Source organism: Mustela erminea, chromosome 20, assembly GCF_009829155.1.
Source record: "Mustela erminea isolate mMusErm1 chromosome 20, mMusErm1.Pri, whole genome shotgun sequence".
NCBI lineage: Eukaryota > Metazoa > Chordata > Mammalia > Carnivora > Mustelidae > Mustela > Mustela erminea.
In genome coordinates, this window is record NC_045633.1 from 1,873,009 (window position 1) to 1,892,302 (window position 19,294).

At 55.7% G+C, this 19,294-nt stretch overlaps 1 protein-coding gene across 4 annotated transcripts in view; it reads left to right on the forward strand.

The window, feature by feature from the left end:
* XPO6 (exportin 6) overlaps positions 1 to 15,275 on the forward strand; it is a 101,246-nt gene extending 85,971 nt beyond the window's left edge. For 3 of the 4 annotated variants that reach the window (XM_032328571.1, XM_032328572.1, XM_032328570.1), the window contains 10 exons: positions 799 to 943; positions 2,307 to 2,453; positions 3,336 to 3,525; positions 7,777 to 7,932; positions 8,906 to 9,020; positions 9,197 to 9,368; positions 10,739 to 10,900; positions 11,611 to 11,709; positions 11,871 to 12,101; positions 14,578 to 15,275. In XM_032328571.1, coding sequence (XP_032184462.1) covers positions 799 to 943; positions 2,307 to 2,453; positions 3,336 to 3,525; positions 7,777 to 7,932; positions 8,906 to 9,020; positions 9,197 to 9,368; positions 10,739 to 10,900; positions 11,611 to 11,709; positions 11,871 to 12,101; positions 14,578 to 14,679 — 1,519 coding nt within the window. In that variant the 3' untranslated portion in view covers positions 14,680 to 15,275. The remainder of the gene's footprint in view (positions 1 to 798; positions 944 to 2,306; positions 2,454 to 3,335; positions 3,526 to 7,776; positions 7,933 to 8,905; positions 9,021 to 9,196; positions 9,369 to 10,738; positions 10,901 to 11,610; positions 11,710 to 11,870; positions 12,102 to 14,577) is intronic. The other variant, XM_032328573.1, reaches the window with a different exon arrangement.
* The last annotated feature ends 4,019 nt before the right edge of the window (positions 15,276 to 19,294 follow it).

Genomic DNA, 19,294 nt, shown 5'->3' on the forward strand with positions numbered 1-19,294 from the left:
ATCATGACCGGAACCGACACCAAGGTTTGGGACGTTCAACTGACTGAGCCACCCAGGTGCCCCAATATGTAGCATTTTAAAGAGTGTGTGTGTGTGCGTGTGTGTGTATCTGTATTATTTTTCCATACTCAGATTTTCCTCGTCATCTCAGAAATGTCCTTTAACCTTTTTCTTTTTTTGACCCAGGGTCTAACAATCATGAATCATGTTACGTTTACCTTCCGTCATCTAGACCAGCTCTCCAGATTGTGCATGTTGGTAGGGGACAGGGGAGGGGAAGAGAGGGGAAGAGAGGGAAAGAGAAACTTATTTATTTTAGAAAATCGTAAAAATCTGAATTTGTCTAGTTGTTTTTGTACTATAGGAGATTGGTGTTTAATATTTACGTGGCTGTGTGTTCTTCCTGCCCCGAGGTCAGCTTGCCCTCCTGAGTTGATGCTCAGTTTGATTTCCACGTGGTTTGCCTGAGTCCTAGCTCTGTCCTCCAACAAAAGTTCCTGGGAGCAATGAGACCCCAGAAAGAACGGTCCCCTGAGGACCCTGGCTCTTGGTTTCTAAAGTGCATTCTCCACTAGAGGAGCCAGAGCTACTTAGAGGGCTGACTGCCTTCTGTGGTAGAGGCAGCGGTGGCAAGGTTTAGATGGTGTTTTCATTTTTAGGTCCTACCTGAGCAAGTAAATGATTTCTGTGCCATCACACGTGTCTACAAACAGTGAATGCTCTGGGCGGGATTCTTCCTTTCATGCTAACATATTTTGACCTTGACCTTTAACATGGCATCTTCTCCTCCCTTCGCAGGCACGCTCAGTCGCTGGCTGCTCTGCAGGCTTACTCGCACTGGCTGGCGCAGTACTGCAGCGAAGCCCACCGGCAGAACACACAGCAGTTTGTTACGCTCATCTCCACCACCATGGATGCGGTCACCCCTCTGATCAGCACCAAGGTCCTGAAACAGCGGCACTACACTTTGTAGCTGACTCCTTGCCCTTCTGTCCAAATACCCACTTACTAGAGAATCCAGATCTTGCTTGGTATTAGAGACCCTTAGTTCTCACCACTGTGGTAGAACAGCGTGTCATGTCATGTTCCTTTTGAACTGCGGCCCACATCAATTCAAATATAACTTTATTTTTTTTAACCAAGTCCCACATAAATATATGCTCCTTGTTAGAATATCCTTGTAAAATACCATTCAGATTTATAGACCAGAAAGTTGTGATACTCTTTAGTTCCCTCTCTGAAACCCTACCATTCTGTAGTGGGATGTTTTATAATTTTCCTGTTGATGGAAGTTAGTTCTTGGTGTATATATCCCTGTAGGATGGATTCCGGGCAGTGGATTTGCTGTCAAAGGTGTATCCACGTAAATTTGATAGATTCTCCTCAGTTGTCCTTCGAGAAGACCCCCGATTTATATTATGTAACATATAGATGTTTGTTTGTCTTTTTGTAGTTTTAACCACGGGTAGCATTCTGCTCTGCTCTTTACAGTGTATTGTTTTCCATAAATTTTTGTTGAGTTTGTAATCGTAATTTGTAAATGAGTTACAGTGTCCCATGAGGGGGGGTTATATAATTTATAATTTACCTAGCTGTTGCTGGACTTCAAAGTTACCTCCATTTGAAAAAAAGTCACCCTAGGTAATTCTGAAATGTATGTACTCCCGAGCTTAGCTTTATCCTTTTGGTTGATTTTTTTCGAGTAAGTGGGATTAAAGGTTAGGGATAGTTCATGGTTCTAAGAGATTCTAATATTTCTTTCCAAAGTAATTCTGCATGCCCATGACTCTTCGGTGTGCCTTATTTCACCAGTCTTGCCAGCATTAGGTTCTATCTGTAGTTTTCTCTTTGGCTAATTTGAAAAGGACAGAGGGTCCTGAACGAAGGCTGTGATTGGCACACCGGGTGGAGGAAGCAGGAGAGCCTGGCGGGACTGGTGGGGTGCAGGAAGGCAGGCGGGAGAGGTCGGCTTGGTCGGAGTGACATGAACAATCCTGAGTAGCTTGAATGGTGCGCCAGGGGGTTTGCCGTGGGGTTGTGGAGCTGACAAGTGACTGAGCCCAGAGGTTTCGGAGACAAAAGCCAAGAGGAACCAGAGGGGCTTGTTTCCATCTTGATGTCAGGAGCTGTGATGCGGCACAGAGGAGGGCGCATTGCTGGCCATCATCCCTAGAGGCTTGGATACAGAGCCTGGGTGGTATCATGGCTCCCAGCGCTGTATTTGGCTTGGGCTACCTCATTAAAGTTCTTCTCGTAGCGGCCCCCCCGGAGAGCGAGTGAGCCGGGATGTCCTCTTCTGTCTCCAGGTCCAGGACAAGTTGCTGCTGTCTGCCTGCCACTTACTGGTGTCCCTGGCCACCACCGTGCGGCCTGTCTTTCTGATCAGCATCCCCGCGGTGCAGAAGGTGTTCAACAGAATCACCGATGCCTCTGCTCAGCGACTTATCGATAAGGTGAGACCCCGGGGCCAACCCGCAGCAGCCCTGGAGCTACGTGGCTCAGACTCGGGGAGGCCAAGGAGGAGGAGGCTGGCTCTTCTTTTGCACTTGGAGTTTACAGGCCACGCCGACAGGGGCGGTTTCCTCCACAGGTGGCACTTGGGGCAGCCTCCGTGCTCTCCCGATGGGCCCTTCCCGCGCGGCCGCACAGTGTGCAGAACACAAGAACAGTTCCTCCCGGGAGGCAGCCAGGGGTGCTGCCTTGAGAGCCGGCCATGTGCTGGTGATGGCAGAGTCCCCTTGCGCTCCTTTTGGTTTACAAACAGTCTGTTTCTATTGTATTTTCTTGAGGTAGAGATACTCCATCCAGTCAGTGATTTTCATGAAATCCTTCAGGAGGCTCAGGCTAGAAGTTTAAAAACAAACAAAACAGAGGTGGTGTCAGAGGGCAGTCAGATCAGTTACTTGAGAGCACCTGGCTGTGAACGTGCTGCTTCTGACCCAGCGCCAAGGGCACAGTGACCGTGGGAGCTGCTCTGGCGGCCTCGCGCTCTCAGCCCTGTTCTGAGCAGCGTCTCAGAGGGTGTCGGAGGCCAGTGTCTGCGGTGTCCGTGACTTCTCCCTCTGTAGTGCTTCTGCTGCCGGGAGAGGGTTGGCACCAGGAAAGGTTATCGGGGCTGGCCCTGGAGCATGCTGGACCCAGACTAGGTGTCACTGCTTCAGTTTCCCCTCCCGGCATTACCTTAGACTTGGACCAAAGCCCCAGGCCAGCCTGTGAGGAGGAGCTGGGAGGTCAGAACTCTGTGTGTCTGTGTGTGTGTGTGTGGCAGGTGCCTAGGCCGTGTCATGTGCACTTGCATGTTGCTCTTCGTTCCTTGACGTGCGGGTCTCCTCCAGGCTCAGGTGTTGGTGTGCAGAGCCCTTTCCAATATCCTGCTGCTTCCGTGGCCAAACCTCCCCGAGAACGAGCAGCAGTGGCCTGTGCGCTCCATCAACCACGCCAGCCTCATCTCCGCGCTCTCGCGGGACTATCGCAGCCTGAAACCCGATGCTGGCGCCCCGCAGAGGAAGATGCCACTGGATGACAGTAAGTATCCCCAAGGCAGGGATGGCCGGGGAGATAGGGCAGGCGCTGTCTTCCTTTGTGGCGGATGAAGTATTCACCTGTCCGTTGTCGCATGGCCGCTGGCGGGGGAGTTCTGTGCCCGTGTCAGCTGCACCTCTTTCCGGTATGGGAGGCCCCTTCGCTTAGTGAAAATGTCAAAAACAAGCCAACCACCGATGATGCCCTCCGTGGAGAAACAGTCTTCAGTGACTAACTGATCCATTTCAGATACTCGTAGAAGCAATCAAAGCTCTTCACCTATGCACGTTGGGAAAAAAGGATTTAAGTACTGTCTTTTGAAATTATTTTTAACCTTTCTCTAAAAACATGTGTTTTAGAGGCTTTGAAAAAACTTGGTATCTTTACAAATGACACTTTAAGTCTGATTGTTTATATTCAAAAGAGAGGAAAAAGATAAGAAAACTCAGTTCAAGTAGAAGGCATCAGATTTCCAGGAATCCTATAGAAATATTATAAAAACAGTATTTTCACACTAAGACAATACTGAAACATTGGGAGACACTGTTTATAGAATGTCAACAAAAACACTTTATAAAGTGTTAGAAATATTGGTAAGTACTCAGCATTCTTGTTAAGAACATTATTTTTATAATCAGGAACATTAGTAAGTGCTCACTGTACAGAAATATTAGAATACTATGAAGACGGGAAAAACTAAATCTCTCGTTTCCGTATTTTAGGAAGTAACCATTTTAGCATCTTGTTGTCTTCCTTTTTCTCTGTTCCAGTGTCTTCTGTGGCTCTGTGGGTGCGTGAGAGCGGCAGAGTGAGCGAGGGGGCCCAGGGTGCGGGCCCCTGCCTGGGCCGCCTTCTCTCCATCTCTGCCTCTTGCTGGGCCGGCACCGCCCTTCATGGCCCAGTGTTTGTCTGGTCCTGGGTCTCCGTGTGTAGCGTTCTGTCATTCATTTAATTCTCACATGAGCCTCTGAGTCAGTTGCTGTTACCTGATTTAGTCCGGGAGGAAACTAGTGTAAGACAACGTGATTTGCGCAGGGGTTACGTGTGGCTAGTGTGGAATCCCACTTAGAAAGTTCGATGGCCTTTTCTCCCTTTATCTTACGCGAACTTACTGTCAGTCAGCATAGGCTCCGTGGTTAACGGACAGTCCCAAAATCTTAGTGGCTTAATCCAGGAAAGATGTATTTCTTGCTGCTATTACATGTTCACCTGGGGCTAAGGGGTTGGCAACGTCCTGCTTGTTACTCTGGTCACTCGAGGCCTTGGGCTGCTGAGGGCCACCCCCCAGTCTGTGCTTACACGGGGACAGGGATGCAGGGATGGTGCAGTGGCGCTCCCAGCGGCTCCAAGCACCGGCCTGCAGGTGACACGCGGCCTTTGTACGTTCGCTCACAGTTCAGTGGCCAGAGCATCGGGGTATGTGGCTGCGGCTTCCCTGCAGAGCGGATGCCACCCCCTTGCCCCCCGTGCCATACTGGGGCCATCTGCTGAACAGGAGGAGCCATTTCCACAGGGAACAGACTTAATGGCAGAGCTCACATCTGTGGCATGTTCCCTGGGCCCCCACTGGGCCCAGAACTTTCTGTACAGATGTTCGTTCAGTCTTCCCTGCGGCCCGGTGAGGTTGGTTTTCTCCTCTTTCTCCAAGTGAAAGCATGAAGGCCTGGGAAGGTTTCCATTGCAGCTGACTACTCTGACACGTTTTGAAACCGACACCATAGCTGAAAGACTGAGCAGAGGAACGGCTGTGTTTCTTAAGTGAGGATTTACCGCTTGTTAGTGTTTCACCACGCTTGTGTTCTTGCCCCTCCGACTTTTTCATTTTAACAACCATTTAAATAATTAAATAACGTAAGTTGCTGAAATTGACACCTTATCCCTGAATTCTTAACCTTTATCTCAGAGAACGAGATACTGTCTTACAACTCAGACACCATGAAGACAGCCAAGCTGTGCGGCCTGATAACAGTGACAACATGTAACACACAGACCGCAGGCAGGTGCACCCCAGGCGCTACCAGAGTGGCCTTTTTTGCTTCTTAAAAATCCAAGATACAGTCCGGGGTCATGTGTTCTCTTTGCTGGTTACATCTTTCCAATCCTTTAATACAGAAAAGCATTCCTGTTCTTGCTTTACCTGACACTGACGTTTTTGCAGAGTCCAAAACCATATTCTCGTAAAACGTCCCAGAAGCTCTTCTGATTGTTTCCAGCCGTTGGGGCAGGAAGACCGCCTGGCCAGTGTTGTGTACTCTCTGTCACATCGCTTCTGTGCGTCCCATTACTGGCGTGCTCGGGGTGATCATCTGCTTCGCAGCGCTGCTGGTGTCTCCACGGTCAAGTCCCCATCCGCCCCTCGCCCCCTGCTTGGCAGGTGGAGGTTGCTCAGAATCCGAGAGACGGTGGTGCGGGGTGCGGTCAGGAGTCAGAGCTGGGGCTGAATGGCTCCGGATCCTGATTCTTCACCACACTGCCCCTTTGTTCTTGAAAGCGTTGTTTTTAATGGTCTGGTAATGTCCTGTCCGGTGGGGGTACACGTGATAGACCTGTTCTCCTATTACGTATTTAATGGTGCTTTCAGTTTCCTCTTGTACATTTCTGCGAATGCATTTTGGTTCTTGTTTCAATTTCCTTATACTCCAGAGGTCAGATTTTGGTCTCTTTACCCTTTTAGCTTTCCCCTAAACTGCTTTCCCTGCGCCTTGTGTATTCTTGGGGAAACCTCTGACCCAAGTGCGGTGTCCTGGCTTAAAGTCCCTGTGCTTGCAGTAGTGGGCGTGAGTGGCTCCTTCAGTGGGATGCCATGTCTTTGGCTCACGTTCCAGTGTCCGTGTGACCAGCCTATTGTGAGCTGTTATTTTATTTTTAAAGATTTTATTTATTTATTTGAAAGAGATCACAAGTAGGCAGAGAGGCAGGCGGGGGGTGGGGGGTGGAGGCCCCATGCTGAGCAGAGACCCCACCCCCACCCCGATGTGGGGCTTGATCCCAGGACCCTGAGACCATGACCTGAGCCGAAGGCAGAGGCTTTAACCCACGGAGCCACCCGGGCGCCCCTGTGAGCCATTATTTTAAAATCCTTTGAGTGAGGCGGGGTCATCTCTGTCCACATTTCAGAAGAGGAGCTGCAACTTAGAACGCAGTGGAGTCCGGAGTCAAACCTGATCGCATCCACCTCCAGAGATCGATTCTTTCTGCCGTACCTTCCCTGGGAGCTGCTTCAGCCCCCTAGAGGCTGAGGAGCCTGGGGGCCCAGAAGCACGGCCAGGTGGAGGCCAGCTCTCAGCCCAGCTCTGGTTCAGCCTCTGGTTCTACCTGTGGAGCTCCGCCAGGGCTGAGTGGCAAGCTCAGGCTGAGCTACGGGGGCCTGCTGGGGGCAGCTGGGGGCAAGCCCTGTGCCTGAGGGCGAGAGGCAGCTCCACCAGTGCTGGAGAGGGACGGCAGCTTCCCTGTGTGGAACTTTCTGATATCCCAGGCACTTCGCTGGACACATTCTCAAACTTGTCTGACCTCCTTCCAGCAGCCCTGCAGCACTGGGCTGTTGGCTCTCCCCGGTGCCCTGACAGGGGTCCTGCCCCACTTGTAGGGCCGTGGAGTGCTCGCCTGCTGTTCCTCTGCGGCTTGTCTGGGCTGGGCCCTTGCTGCGTCGCCTTGAGCTCCTGCCCGTTGGCTGACCATTGCCTCTGCTCTCTTGGGGTGCTGCATGGGGCATCATCGGGGGCTCGTTAGGAATAGATGTGGTTAATAATACAAAATCCTACGATAATCGTCGTACGTATCATCAGGCCCCGGGTGCAGATGGCGTCTTCCCGAGCGCAGCCGCAGCTGTGCTGCCGGGTACCAGTGCGACTGCCCCGCTCACCATAGACCTGGAACTGATGGCGAGTCTGATGCGCACATGTCCACTCTCGCCCGGGGTAGCCCCCTCGTGAGGCTTACTTTCTTACCCATCATCTAACCGGAGGCTGCACTGTACCTTCCTCTCTCTCTGGACTTTTTCTGGTGGACAGAAGCAGAAGAGAGGCCAAAAAACTGAGTAGGCAGGCCACCAGAGTCCTGGCGGTAAAAAGGGGAAAAAGAAGAGAGAAAAGGATGTGTGTGTGGGGGGGACACTCCATCAAGAGAGACCGTGTTCTTTTAGCAAGACTTCTGCAGCTGTCCCCCGAACACGTGTGCATATGTGCCCTCCCCCTTTCCCGTGATCCTGCTTTGTCCACAGACAGGTCCTAATACACACTGAGTCTTGATTTGCAGCCAAAGTGATTATCCACCAGACACTTAGTGTCTTGGAAGACATCGTGGAGAACATCTCCGGGGAGTCCACCAAGTCCCGGCAGATCTGCTACCAGTCTCTGCAGGAGTCCGTGCAGGTCTCCTTGGCCCTCTTTCCAGCTTTTATCCATCAGTCAGGTAGGAGCTGGCGGCAGGCCCTGTGGTGGCGGGTGCCCCCGAGTCCCAGAGTGACTGCTGGGCTCTGTAGAGCACACCCAAGTGGGTAGCGCGGGCCTGGACACTGAAGGCAGAGTGGGGGTTGGTTATGGGGAGTCTGGGGCCAAGCACCCCCACCCCCCACTCCGGGAGCCCTCACCTGGGTCTTGCGCCTGTGTTGTGTGGCCCAGAGTCACTTGGGGCATCTTGCCTCGTGCACTTCTAAGTCCTTGCCTTCTCCCCGCGCAAAATGGGAGAGGATGAGGCGATGGGGTCATGGTAGAGGCGAGGAAAGAGAGCTTTTTCCCATGAGTGCTGCTTATTTCCTTAGCAGGCAGGGCGGCTTTTGCTGATACGGTGCCCGCCCTCCGTCAGTGTCCCCTGCAGAGGCTGTCCCGGTGCCGTGGCCTGGCTCTCCTGAGAGCCCTCGCCCGAGTCTTGTCAGTCCGCACGCGCTCCCTGGTTGCCTCTTGGGAGCAGAGTGGGTGAGGTTAGAGCCAGAACACTGCCCAAGGTGATGGTTTAGATCTGCAGCCAGTGTTTTCTGCGATTAATCCCTTTCGTGGGCCAGGGCCATTCAGCCTGAAGACACCCTCCTTATCCACCTTATCCACTTTCAGCCTCTTAACCCCTGACCCAAGTGCCCGGATTAGTGGTCGCAGGGAGAAAAGTGACGCTGGGTGCCGGCCGGTAAGGACGGCTGCCCGGTGACCTTCACGTCCTCTGGTGAGCTGCGGTCAGCCAGAGGTTCACGACTCCAGAGCTATTTTCCCGGCATGTCCCTGATGGTTCCCCACTTTCCATCATGGGCTCTGGGGGCACTGGGGATACGTCTTCGAGCAGGAAGCCTTCAGTCGAGATGGTCGTGCGGCTTGTCAAAGGAAGGCCATAGGCCGCGGGCTTCTGCTTACCCTGTGTGCCAGCTTCTGACCTTTCGCTTTGCGCTTTCATTTAGATGTGACCGATGAGATGCTGAGCTTCTTCCTCACTCTGTTTCGAGGCCTTAGAGTACAGATGGGCGTGCCTTTCACAGAGCAGATCATACAGACTTTCCTCAACATGTTTACCAGGTAACCGCACACCTGCTCTCCGTGGCTTCCAGACTCCCAAGGGAGAAGCAGTGGGGCCCCGGCTACAGAGCCTGGGGCTTTCTGCTCCTTCTCTTCGCTTGTCACAAGCGCTGGTGTTCCTGCTGGCCCGCAGAGAAACGCTTCCTTGGCTACCACGCGTTTCCCCTTGTCTGCAGAGAACAGTTGGCCGACAGCATCCTCAACGAAGGCAGCACTGGCTGCCGGGTAGTGGAGAAGTTCCTGAAGATCCTGCAGGTGGTGGTCCAGGAGCCTGGCCAGGTGTTCAAGCCTTTCCTCCCCAGCATCATCTCCCTCTGCATGGAGCAGGTGTATCCCATCATTGCTGAGGTATGGGGGGGCCCGGCCCCCGGGGCTGCCTCCGGTCTGCACCTGGGGAGGAAGTGAAGCAGTGAAGAAAACACATTGTGTTTTAAAGCTAACTTGATATTTTTCTCGTAAAAATAATTTTTTCCAAGAAAGCATGCCTTCAGTCCAGTCTTTCTGTATTGGTTGGATTAATCCGAGCCTGTCCAGTGAAAGCACAGCAAGGCTGGTTGGTGAGGGAGATCAGCCTGCTGTGGCAAACGCTAACTTTAGGTGAATACGTGCTTTTCTCCAGTAAGAACGTCCATTGATCTCAAGACTCTAAGGCTAGTTCTTGGATCCGTGCAAAGGTTTTATTGTTAAAGGGATGCTCTTCCTCCGTAGAAAACAGGCATTCGGAATGACAAGATCCAGAATAGGTGTGGATTTAACTACGTTTTATGTGATAGTTAAATAAGAGCTAACCATTGTAATTGCCCCAACTAAGGCTTAAATAAGTCAGTTGCTTTGCATCATTAAACACGCTCGGGTCCTGTAAGGATTCCTGCCATGGGAGCTCGTGCCCTCTGGTCCCAATTTAATTTTAATCAAGAGTGAATTAAATATTATCTGGGCTTTACAGTTTTAATTCTACGGAGACATCTAGAATATTGTGACCTGGCCTGCCCTCCAGTGACGTGGAGATTTTCGGTTCAGTTAGAAAATGCTGCTGAGCCTGCCTCCCTCCGTCCCCTCCGCGAATCCTGCTCCCGGGGACCGCGGAGACAGGCCCAGGGAGCCGTCGGTCCCACCCGCTGCCTCCCCCGGAGTCCTCTGCCGCTGCTTTCCGTGGCTCTAGGTGCACTTGAAACCCCTGTTCACAGAGGGCAGAACTGCTTTTAAAGCTTCTTACTTGTTTTGCATAAGATCAACAGGTTAGCTGGGAACAGCATTCTTTGTTGTGGGAAGAGGAACTACATGACGAAGACGCGACAGGTCACACCAGCTGCTTTCTAAATAGGACAGCCGCGTTTCTGCTCGTTCTGCCGACAGTAGCCTTTTTTCCTGGCTGGCTCAGTCGGTAAAACATGTGACTCGCGATCTCAGGGTTGTGAGTTTGAGCGCCATGTGGGGTAGAGATTACATAAAAATAAAGTCTTTAAGGAAAAAAATTGTTAGAAAAAAATCAAAGAACACAGGGTCCCTCGGCCCCGACCTGGGCCTCGTGTCTTTGCGAGACGATGCCTGGTTTGAGCTGCCCGCGAGAGGGCGACCTGCCCAGCTGAGCCTGTGGGCGGGACACGTGCCGTGCCGTGCCGTGCCGTGCCGTGCCGGTGCTGGTCGCAGGCTCGCTTGGTCTGTGTTGCTCTGGAGCTGCAGGGAGGGCCCTTGTGAAGGTCTGTGTGTCCCTGCAGCGCCCCTCCCCTGACGTGAAGGCGGAGCTGTTCGAGCTGCTCTTCCGCACGCTCCATCACAACTGGAGGCACTTCTTTAAGTCCAGCGTCCTGGCCAGCGTCCAGCGGGGTGTCGCCGAGGAGCCAATGGAGAACGAGCCTCAGTTCAGCGCCATTATGCAGGTGACGCGCGGGAAGGGCCCATGAGGGTGCCACCTGCTCCCTCGCCTGGCTGTCCCTTGGTTCGCTGCCCTGGCGTACGGGAAAGCTCCACATCTCCGGTCAGAGCGTGGTGCTGCCGCTTAGCAGCTGGGCAGGTAGTTAAGTTCTTGGAGCTTTGGTCTCCATCTGTAGAGAGAAGCTGCCTGTTTTGTGAGACTGAGTTCGTTTCTGCCCAGCAGCTGGCCTGTGGGGTGCTGGATGCGTGCCTCTCTCTCTGCCTTGTCCAGAGCTGCGAAGGGTGAGGGGGCTGCCTGCAGCACACTGAGGCGCTCTTGCCCAGAAGCTGAGTGGCGTCTCTCGGGGGAAGGGCCCCGGGGTCTGCTGGAGGAGGCAGGCTTCAGAGTCCGCTGGGTTTGCTGAAGGTTTGACTAGTCACTTGAGTAGCTTCTAGCTTCAAAGGTGGAATCCATAATGGGTCCAGATGTGTATTACAAAAGGTCAAGGTGAGACTGATGTGTGAAGTAAGGCCCAGTGGGGAGGACTTTAGAGCTAAGATGACTCAGGAACATTCCAAGGTCTGATCGGAGGCATTAAGGCCGTGGGTACCCTTGTTCTGCCACTGGCATGAGGAACCAGCAGAGTGCTGGTTCTTTGGGTGGGTGGGGGGGCCAGGAGGGCGGGGTCTGAGGTGCTTTCAGTGCTGCCCCTAACGCAGTGGTCTCACCCCCTAGGCTTTCGGACAGTCCTTTCTCCAGCCCGATATTCACCTGTTCAAACAAAATCTCTTCTACTTGGAAACTCTCAACACCAAGCAGAAGCTGTACCACAAGGTCAGTGTCCTCTCTCCGAAGGAGGGGCGGTGGGGCGGGCGGAGGCCCAGCCTTCTCCGAGGGCCGAGGGGCTCAGGGTGGGCCACGGGATGGCATGTGGACGGGCTCGGGGGCGGACTGAGCCCTTGGGCCGTCGCTCAGCCCGCCCTCTCTGTCTGCAGAAGATCTTCCGGACCACCATGCTGTTCCAGTTCGTGAACGTGCTGCTGCAGGTGCTGGTGCACAAGTCCCACGACCTGCTCCAGGAGGAGATCGGCATCGCTGTTTACAACATGGCCTCTGTGGACTTTGACGGCTTCTTTGCGGCCTTCCTCCCAGAGTTTCTGAGCAGCTGTGACGGCGTGGATGCCAACCAGAAAAACGTGCTGGGGCGGAATTTCAAGATGGATCGGGTGAGGAGAGAGAGGCCAGGCTAAAGGGCGGGCAGGCGTGGGCTCTCACCCTGGCGCCCACTCAGGGAGGAAGGGGCCGGCCACTTCCATGTGTGGTCTGTGCCCACCGGTGGCTCCGGAATGACTCGGTGCTGTGGCTGAACGCTGGGCCGCACCTACCCACGGTCTGGGCTTCTGCTGCAAGTGCATTCTCCGGCCCAGCCATCGGCCCTGGCCCCGGCCCTGGCAGTCCATCTGATTGCCTCTGCTGCTTTGGGCTCCCTGCCCCGCATCAAGCACACAGCACCCCCGGCCACAGGCATTTCCTCCTGGGTCCTGAGCCGCTATAGCCCAGACTTGTAGTCTGGGAAGACTGGTGCTCAGGAGCCACATGTCTGAGTCCCGCCAGGGTTAGGATTGTGACCCTGGGCTCTGCCCCGGCCTCCTGGTTCCGCGGGGCCTGACCTGGGAGGAGCCCTGTCGCCCCCTGCTGTCTGCCCGGGGAACGTGGCAGGGAAGGGGTGGGGGCTAGGGAGGCAGAGGCCCAGGATGTCCACGGAGCCATGGTTGCCGGTGCGTCTGAGTCCCACGGCGCCCAGCTTCTCCTGTCCTAGGGTGTCATGTCTGGGCACTCAGCCGCCCTCCTCAGCCGTTAGGTCTCCGCACTTGCCTGCTGGACTCTTCTGGAACTCTTCCCGAGGACAAGTCTGTTTCATCCTTCACCGCCTGACGTGCGGCAAAATGAACCCTTTCTCCCCCATCCCGCGGCCTCCCTGCCTTGCCTTCTGTGCTGCGGTGGCCGGGCCGCAGCCCCACTTGGTGTGCAGACGGACACACTGCTCCCGCTGGAACAGACTCTGCTCGCTCCTTAGCTCGACTGTGATGTGCGTCAGCGTAGTTTTCTCTTAGACTCAGCAGCTCTGTTTTCCTTTGTCTTGGAATCTTTCTTTCCCCGGGGCCTGTCCTGTCTTCTCCGGAGCTTCTGGAAGCTCACGGTAGCTGCTGGGGTGGTTTTCCTTCCTGCTCCTTGAGGCCAAGTTCTGATACCTAACTCCTTTCTCGTGATGTCCTTACCAGTCAACCTCTTGATTTAAAGCAGTGGCTTCCAGGTCTAGTTCTGGATCAGCGCACCTGGGGGCCTATTAAATGCACAGAGACCTACTCTGTGTCCCCCCCGGGACATTTGGAATTTGGCCTTTGGGAGCCACTGATCTAAGAGACCCCCCTTTGGTTTGTTTTCTGGAGGACAAAATAAGTAAAAGAACCTGCACCTTCATTCATCTGTTTACGGGTACCTGAACCTGGCTGGCTCTCTGGCCCTGTGGGGGCGCTGGGGCTCCAGCCCCTCCCCGCCTTCAGAGGAGCCTTGCTGGGAAGACAGGCAACACCGCCCTCCTGTGCACGACACTGGGCCAAGCACTTCACGTGCCCTGGCTCGTGGACGCCTTCGGCAGCCTTCCGAGGGGAGGTCCTGTTACTAATCCCAGTTCGCAGATGAGCGGAGGTTCAGCAAGCTCAGCTGGTAGTTGGCAGTTGGAGAACTTGGGAATGCTCGAGCCAGGAAGCGGGCCTTCTGGCTGAGGGTTCCAGCTGCGGAGCCGGTGAGCACTGCCCACACGCAGGTGACCCAGGGCGCTTGGGGAACGAGGAGCAGAGGGGCAGGCCTCCGCCGTCTGGGGCCTCTTTGACAAGAGGCTGGCTTTGAGATGAGTTTGAAGAAGAGAAGAGGTTAGCCAGGGGAAAGATGCTGAGGGGCCCCACCAGCGGGCTTCCAGAAGGTACTCCCGTGGCACCGCCAGCCACATGGGGTCCCACAGGCCCCATGGCAGTGGCAGGCACCGTTGATGTTATTCCGCATTTGGACCTGCAGTCTGGCCCCCAGTGATCCCAGCCTAAGCATGAGGAGGCGGACCTGGGGTGGTCTTGCTGGATTGGGGGAGACTTGGGGGTTCCAGCTGCGAGGGACCTTCTCTACTGGTGTCCTGAGGCCTGTGGGCTCCTGCGGGGGTGTCCCTCCTGATCGGGAGCCCTGGGCAGGGAGGAGTCTGTGGACACGGCTTGGCCGGCTGTGGTGATGGAGAGGTGTGCCTTGGTGGACATACCCGTGTTCACTGGCGAGTCCAGTCTGGGTTCCCTTCTTACCGTGGGAACTGGGGCAAGTTTTGGAAGCTCTCTGTGCTTCCCTTTCGTCACCCTTCACACGGGGACACTAACGAAACCTGCGCTGCAGGCTCGTGGGGAAGCTCAGTGGCTTAGCACCCGGGTGGCCCGGGGCAGGGCCTGGCCTGTGGTGGGCACCCGGGGGGTGTTAGCTTCTGTTCTTTTGCCCCCATAGGGCCGTTGCTGACCCGGGGCGAGTGAATGAGCCGCAGTTCTGACTTCTGTAAAGCATTTGCAGACCTCTGCGGCCCGCCCCGGGATCGAGTAGCCGGGGTGGGGTTGCTGGGTGCGGTGGGTGGCGGCGGGGCTGGGCTGCAGCTGTGCCCCTGCCTTGCAGGACCTGCCCTCGTTCACCCAGAACGTGCACAGGCTGGTCAACGACCTGCGTTACTACAGACTCTGCAATGACAGCCTGCCCCCCGGCACCGTGAAGCTCTAGGCACGGCCTGCTTGTCGCCAAGGGACACGAGCTCCCACCGCTGCCACCCGCCTCCCTCCGCCTCTGCCACACAGGGCTCCCGGACAGGCCCCGGCCGCCCCTTGGATTCTCGCGCCCTGAACAGCGCTGCCGCCCCCCGTCCCTCTCCACGCTCCTGTCCGCTGCCCACCCGGCCGAGCTGGCTTCGGGGTGCGTCTCAGCGCTGGTTGGAGTGCCCAGGGCTTCGGGAGCGGGCAGAGGATCGTGCGGCCAGGTGCCAGGGAGACCCCCGGGAATCCTGTGGGCTGGTCCGCGCCACGCCCGCGGACGCCAGCCGTGAGGCCGAAACGCCAAGGACTGTTGGCGACAGCGCCGCCTTCTCGCATTCCGCCCCCACGGCCGGCCCGGCCGGCCCGGAGAGACTCGATGCTGGGACTGGTGGGCGCTTCTGTCCAGCCTCTCCCGCCCTCCCCTCCGATTGCCTTGAAGTCTCTGCTCTCGTCGGAGATTTGCAGACTGTGGGGTTTTTGTTCTTGTTTTCTCATCATTCCATTGTGATACTAAGAAACTAAGAAGCTTAATGAAAAAATAAAATGCTTATGTTGTTGTTATATAAACACTGGTCAGGGAGCATCTTTCCACTCAGCTCGCCGGGGCCAACGTGCGGTGGAGGGACTGTCCTGGTGGGCCGCAGGGCTGTGAGCCACCAGGCCTGCGGTGGGGCCGCGGGAGAGCCCAGCAGAGGAGGGCCGGCTCGCGCAGGGACCCCTAGGCCGCCTCTCCATTAAGCTGCAGGAAGACATAGGGCCCTGTTTCTTAGAGTCAGAGGGTAGGGACTTGTCCGTACGGTTCCCCTTGAGGTGCGGGTGGGCTTGGAGCCAGGTAGGGTCCGCCACCCCTGCTCCTTGGGCCTGGGCTCGCGCTCAGCATCCTAAAGAATGGACGCTGCCCGAGACACACAGCCAGGCACTGGCCGTCGGTGGACCAAAGTCTTGCCAGAGGTCCACGGCAGCGGGGAGGGCTGGGTGACTGGTGTGCTCGGGAGAGGCTGGGGGCTGGGGAGCACTCGGGGCTCCCGGGTGTATCTGAGAGCTGGGCCTTGTCGGCCGTGTTCGTGTGTGGTGACGGTGCTTTGTCCTGAAGTTCTGGGATGTCGCGTCAGCAGCTTCTCCTGCGGTCCCGGTGACGCGACCGGCAGGACTAGGCTAGATTTTTTTTTTTTTTTTTTTTAAAGCTTTTATGAAGTGAGCTCTACACCCAGCACGGAGCTCTAACGTACAGCACTGAGATCAAGAGCTGCACGCCCCACCAGCTGAGCCGGCCGGGCGCCCCTGGACAAGGCTAGCTTGTCATGTGGACCCAGCCCTGGCGGGAAGAGGCTCGCTCACCCGCAGTGAGGGTGGCCGCTGGCTTGGTGGTAGAACTGGGGAGGAAGGGAGTTGGGGGCTGATGGCTTGTGCTTCTGAGGCCTTTTATGAGCATCCGTGCGGGGAGGGGGTTGGGGGCGGGCAGGGGTCCCTGGGCAGCGCGCACGTGCGCTCCCGGCTGCAGCTAGCCCCACTTCAGAGGTCAGAGAGGAGGAAATTGAAACTCCGTTGCTCTCTTGCAGCAAGGAATTAGCATCCAATTATCCCTGGGCTATAAATACCGCCTCACCTGCCCGTGCGGAAAGGCCCGGGTGTGGTCTGTGCCTGAGCTGGTGAAAGGCTCTTTGAACGCCCGTGGGGGGAGGGGCGAAGAGAGCTGCACCCTGGGACGGAACTCGGGACTCGGGGTGCTATGGGGAAGGCTGCGGGGAGTAAGGTGGGCCCCGCCGTTCCGTTCCAAGACTGCTGGGCATGGCCCCAGCTGTGTGGGTCGTAGTGAGCTCCCAGTCCTTGGAGGTGTGCAAGCAGAGGCTGGGGGAGCCGCTCCCCTGGTGTTCCCCTGACTCCTCCCTCTTGTCTGCAGTGCCCCCCGCCCCCCGCCCCACAGGTTTTAAGGAGTGTGGCTGGAATGGGGTATGTTCTCAGGCCTTTGACAAACCCAGAGACTGCATTTGAGGCAGGGGACAGGGAGGCCAGAGACGGATGGCCGGCCGGCTTTAGGTCAGTCCCGACAGCACCGAAGTTTCCACCGAAGAGGACACTTGCTCTGCCATCTTCGGGTGCGGGCAGGCCGCCACGATAGTCTGGCCGCTGGCTCTGGGAAGGGTCTGATGAAACACTTCCAGCTTCCAGCACTTTCCTCCACTTGCTGCCATCAGCCTCACACCGCGGAGGATCAGCTTCCTTTTCCGTTGCCTTTTTCTTCCCTCCTGACATATTGTCGTGAAGAATGCAGAAAGCTAAAAAAGTCCTCTAGTCCTCCTGCTCAGAGAAAACCACTGTTACTGTTTTGGTGAATTTTTTTCCCCCAATACGTACAAATACATCACAGTTTTGCTCTGTGAACTTGAGCTCGTGTTGTCTTGCAGCCTTTTTTATTCATGATCACGTTGTGACCATTTTTCTAAAACTTGATTTTAATGGCGGGGGCCGCCCCAGGCGTTCACGTTGTGTCCAGTTTCCCGGATCCCCCGCGGTGCTGCAGTGAGCTTCTGTGCCCGTCAACGTCCGTGCTTGTGTCGTGGGTTTCCGCAGGTTCTCCTCCTCCGTGCGAAGGTGACAGCGCAAGTGTTCTCGAGGCTTCTGATGGAGCCTGCTGGGCCTGATTCCTATCCTGAAGAAGCTAAGTTACAGACTTGAGAGTTGCAAAATGTCTGAGCTGATAAGGTCCACTGAGATCATTTGACCATATCAGCCCCTGCTTTTTGTGGCTCTTGGGGACTCTCCTGCCCATTTCCAAGAGTCACCATTTATTCCAGAGTGACGTCTCTGCAGGGAGGGGGTGCGGATGGTTCTAGCTGACTCCTGGGCCCTTGACGGGAGCCCTGATGGACAGCCCTGGATTTAAACAAACATTATTTACGGAATCCCTGCCTAAGCCAGGTGCTGGGTTGCAAGTGAAGGACTTGGAGGCTGATCAGGCAGCTGGTGCCCGCCAGGACTTTGCAGGCCCGTGAGGAGACAGACAGACAGACAGGTTGTTGCCGAGGGAGATGTGCTAAGTACAGTGACGGGGGTTGGGGGCTGGAAAACAGATGGGGGACCGAGGATCAGGGGGGCTTCACCGAGGTTGAGGACCGCCGAACTCGTCCCTGGAGGGTGTGGAGGGGCTCCCCGGTGGGCAAGCCGGTGAGGACACGGGGTGACGGCCTCTGAAGGCCGGCCAGCAGGCGGGAGCTGCCTGGAGACTTCGCAGATTCCCAGATTGCCGTGATGGAGAAATTGATGGAGAAATGGTTGGGGAGACCCAACAGTTTTGCTTTTCTTTGCATACAAGGATGTCTGGACAGTAGCGGACAGTATCAGCGGCCGTCCTGGGCCAGCAGGGCAAACCGGGACTTCTGCTCTCCCTCGTCCCGGAAGCGAAGGCATCTGGCTCTGTGCGGCTTGGCGCGCCAGCACAGATGGCCGCGGTGACCAGCCCAGGGACGCACAGCTGACGGGCAGCGTCCCGGTCTGTGCCGCGAGCACGCAGGAGGACGTGGTCTGGCGGCGCTGGGGCATCTCCGGGATCCGCTCGGGGGGAAAGCAGAGGTCCTCCATGACTGCCACCTCTGGAGCTCTCCCGAGCCCACCTTGACTGCCCCTGTGGTAGCCCCCACCTGAATGAAGGCAGGGCTCAGCCCCCAGCGGGCGCCCCAAATGTCGAGCCCATGAGGGTTTTCCGGATTTGCTGTCTTCTGGGAATTTGCAGTCTTCTGGGTGTCTGCTGCGAACACGCGGCCTCACTTTTCAGGGCTCCTCAGGGAAAAGCACTTGAGTAAACAGCTCTTAAGTGAAGGATTTCTTTAGTTCAAGGGCTCCCTTCTCTGCTCATCCCTGCGTGCATCGTTGGAAACATCTTTAGAAATCCATGTTAATTCATTGGTTCCAGCCTTGGAGTTGGTGGGGGTGGCGTGGTTCAGGGCACAGGTCATGCGGCCTCCTGGGTTAGGCCCAAAGCTGGTTCAGAGCCCCAGGGGCCCTGAAGAGCACCGGAAGCCCCTGCTGAGTCCAGGCCGGGTGCCTGCCCGCGGTGGGCTGGGGGTGGGCTGAAAAACTACTTTAGTGAAACATAGGCCAGACACAGGTGGTGGGCATTTTGGCAATGGGTAGATTTTCTTCTTAAAAATAAGCCTGCGTGGCTCCGTGGGTTGAGCGTCCAACGCTTGATTTCAGCTCAGGTCATGATCTCATGGGTTGTGGGATCAAGCCCCGCCTCGGGTCCGAGCTCAGCGCAGAGTCTGCTTGGGGGCTGTGGTTCTCTCCCTCTGCCCTCCCCAGCTCACACGCAAGCACACGCTCTCTCAAGTAAATAAACCTTTATAAAAATAAAAATAAGCTTCGTTCACCTCCCCTTTATTACAGACATAATACATATTCCTTGGAAAGATACACAACATGAAGATCTACAAAGCCATTTAATAAGGTCTCAGTGGGTGGCTTTCCAGAACTTTCCTTGCATTTACGTACATATGCCCGTACAGAACACCTTTCTCCCAGGGGGAATAAGATCATGTTACGTGTGTGGCAGCCTCTTTGCACAAAAACACACACCCCTCTGGGTGAAT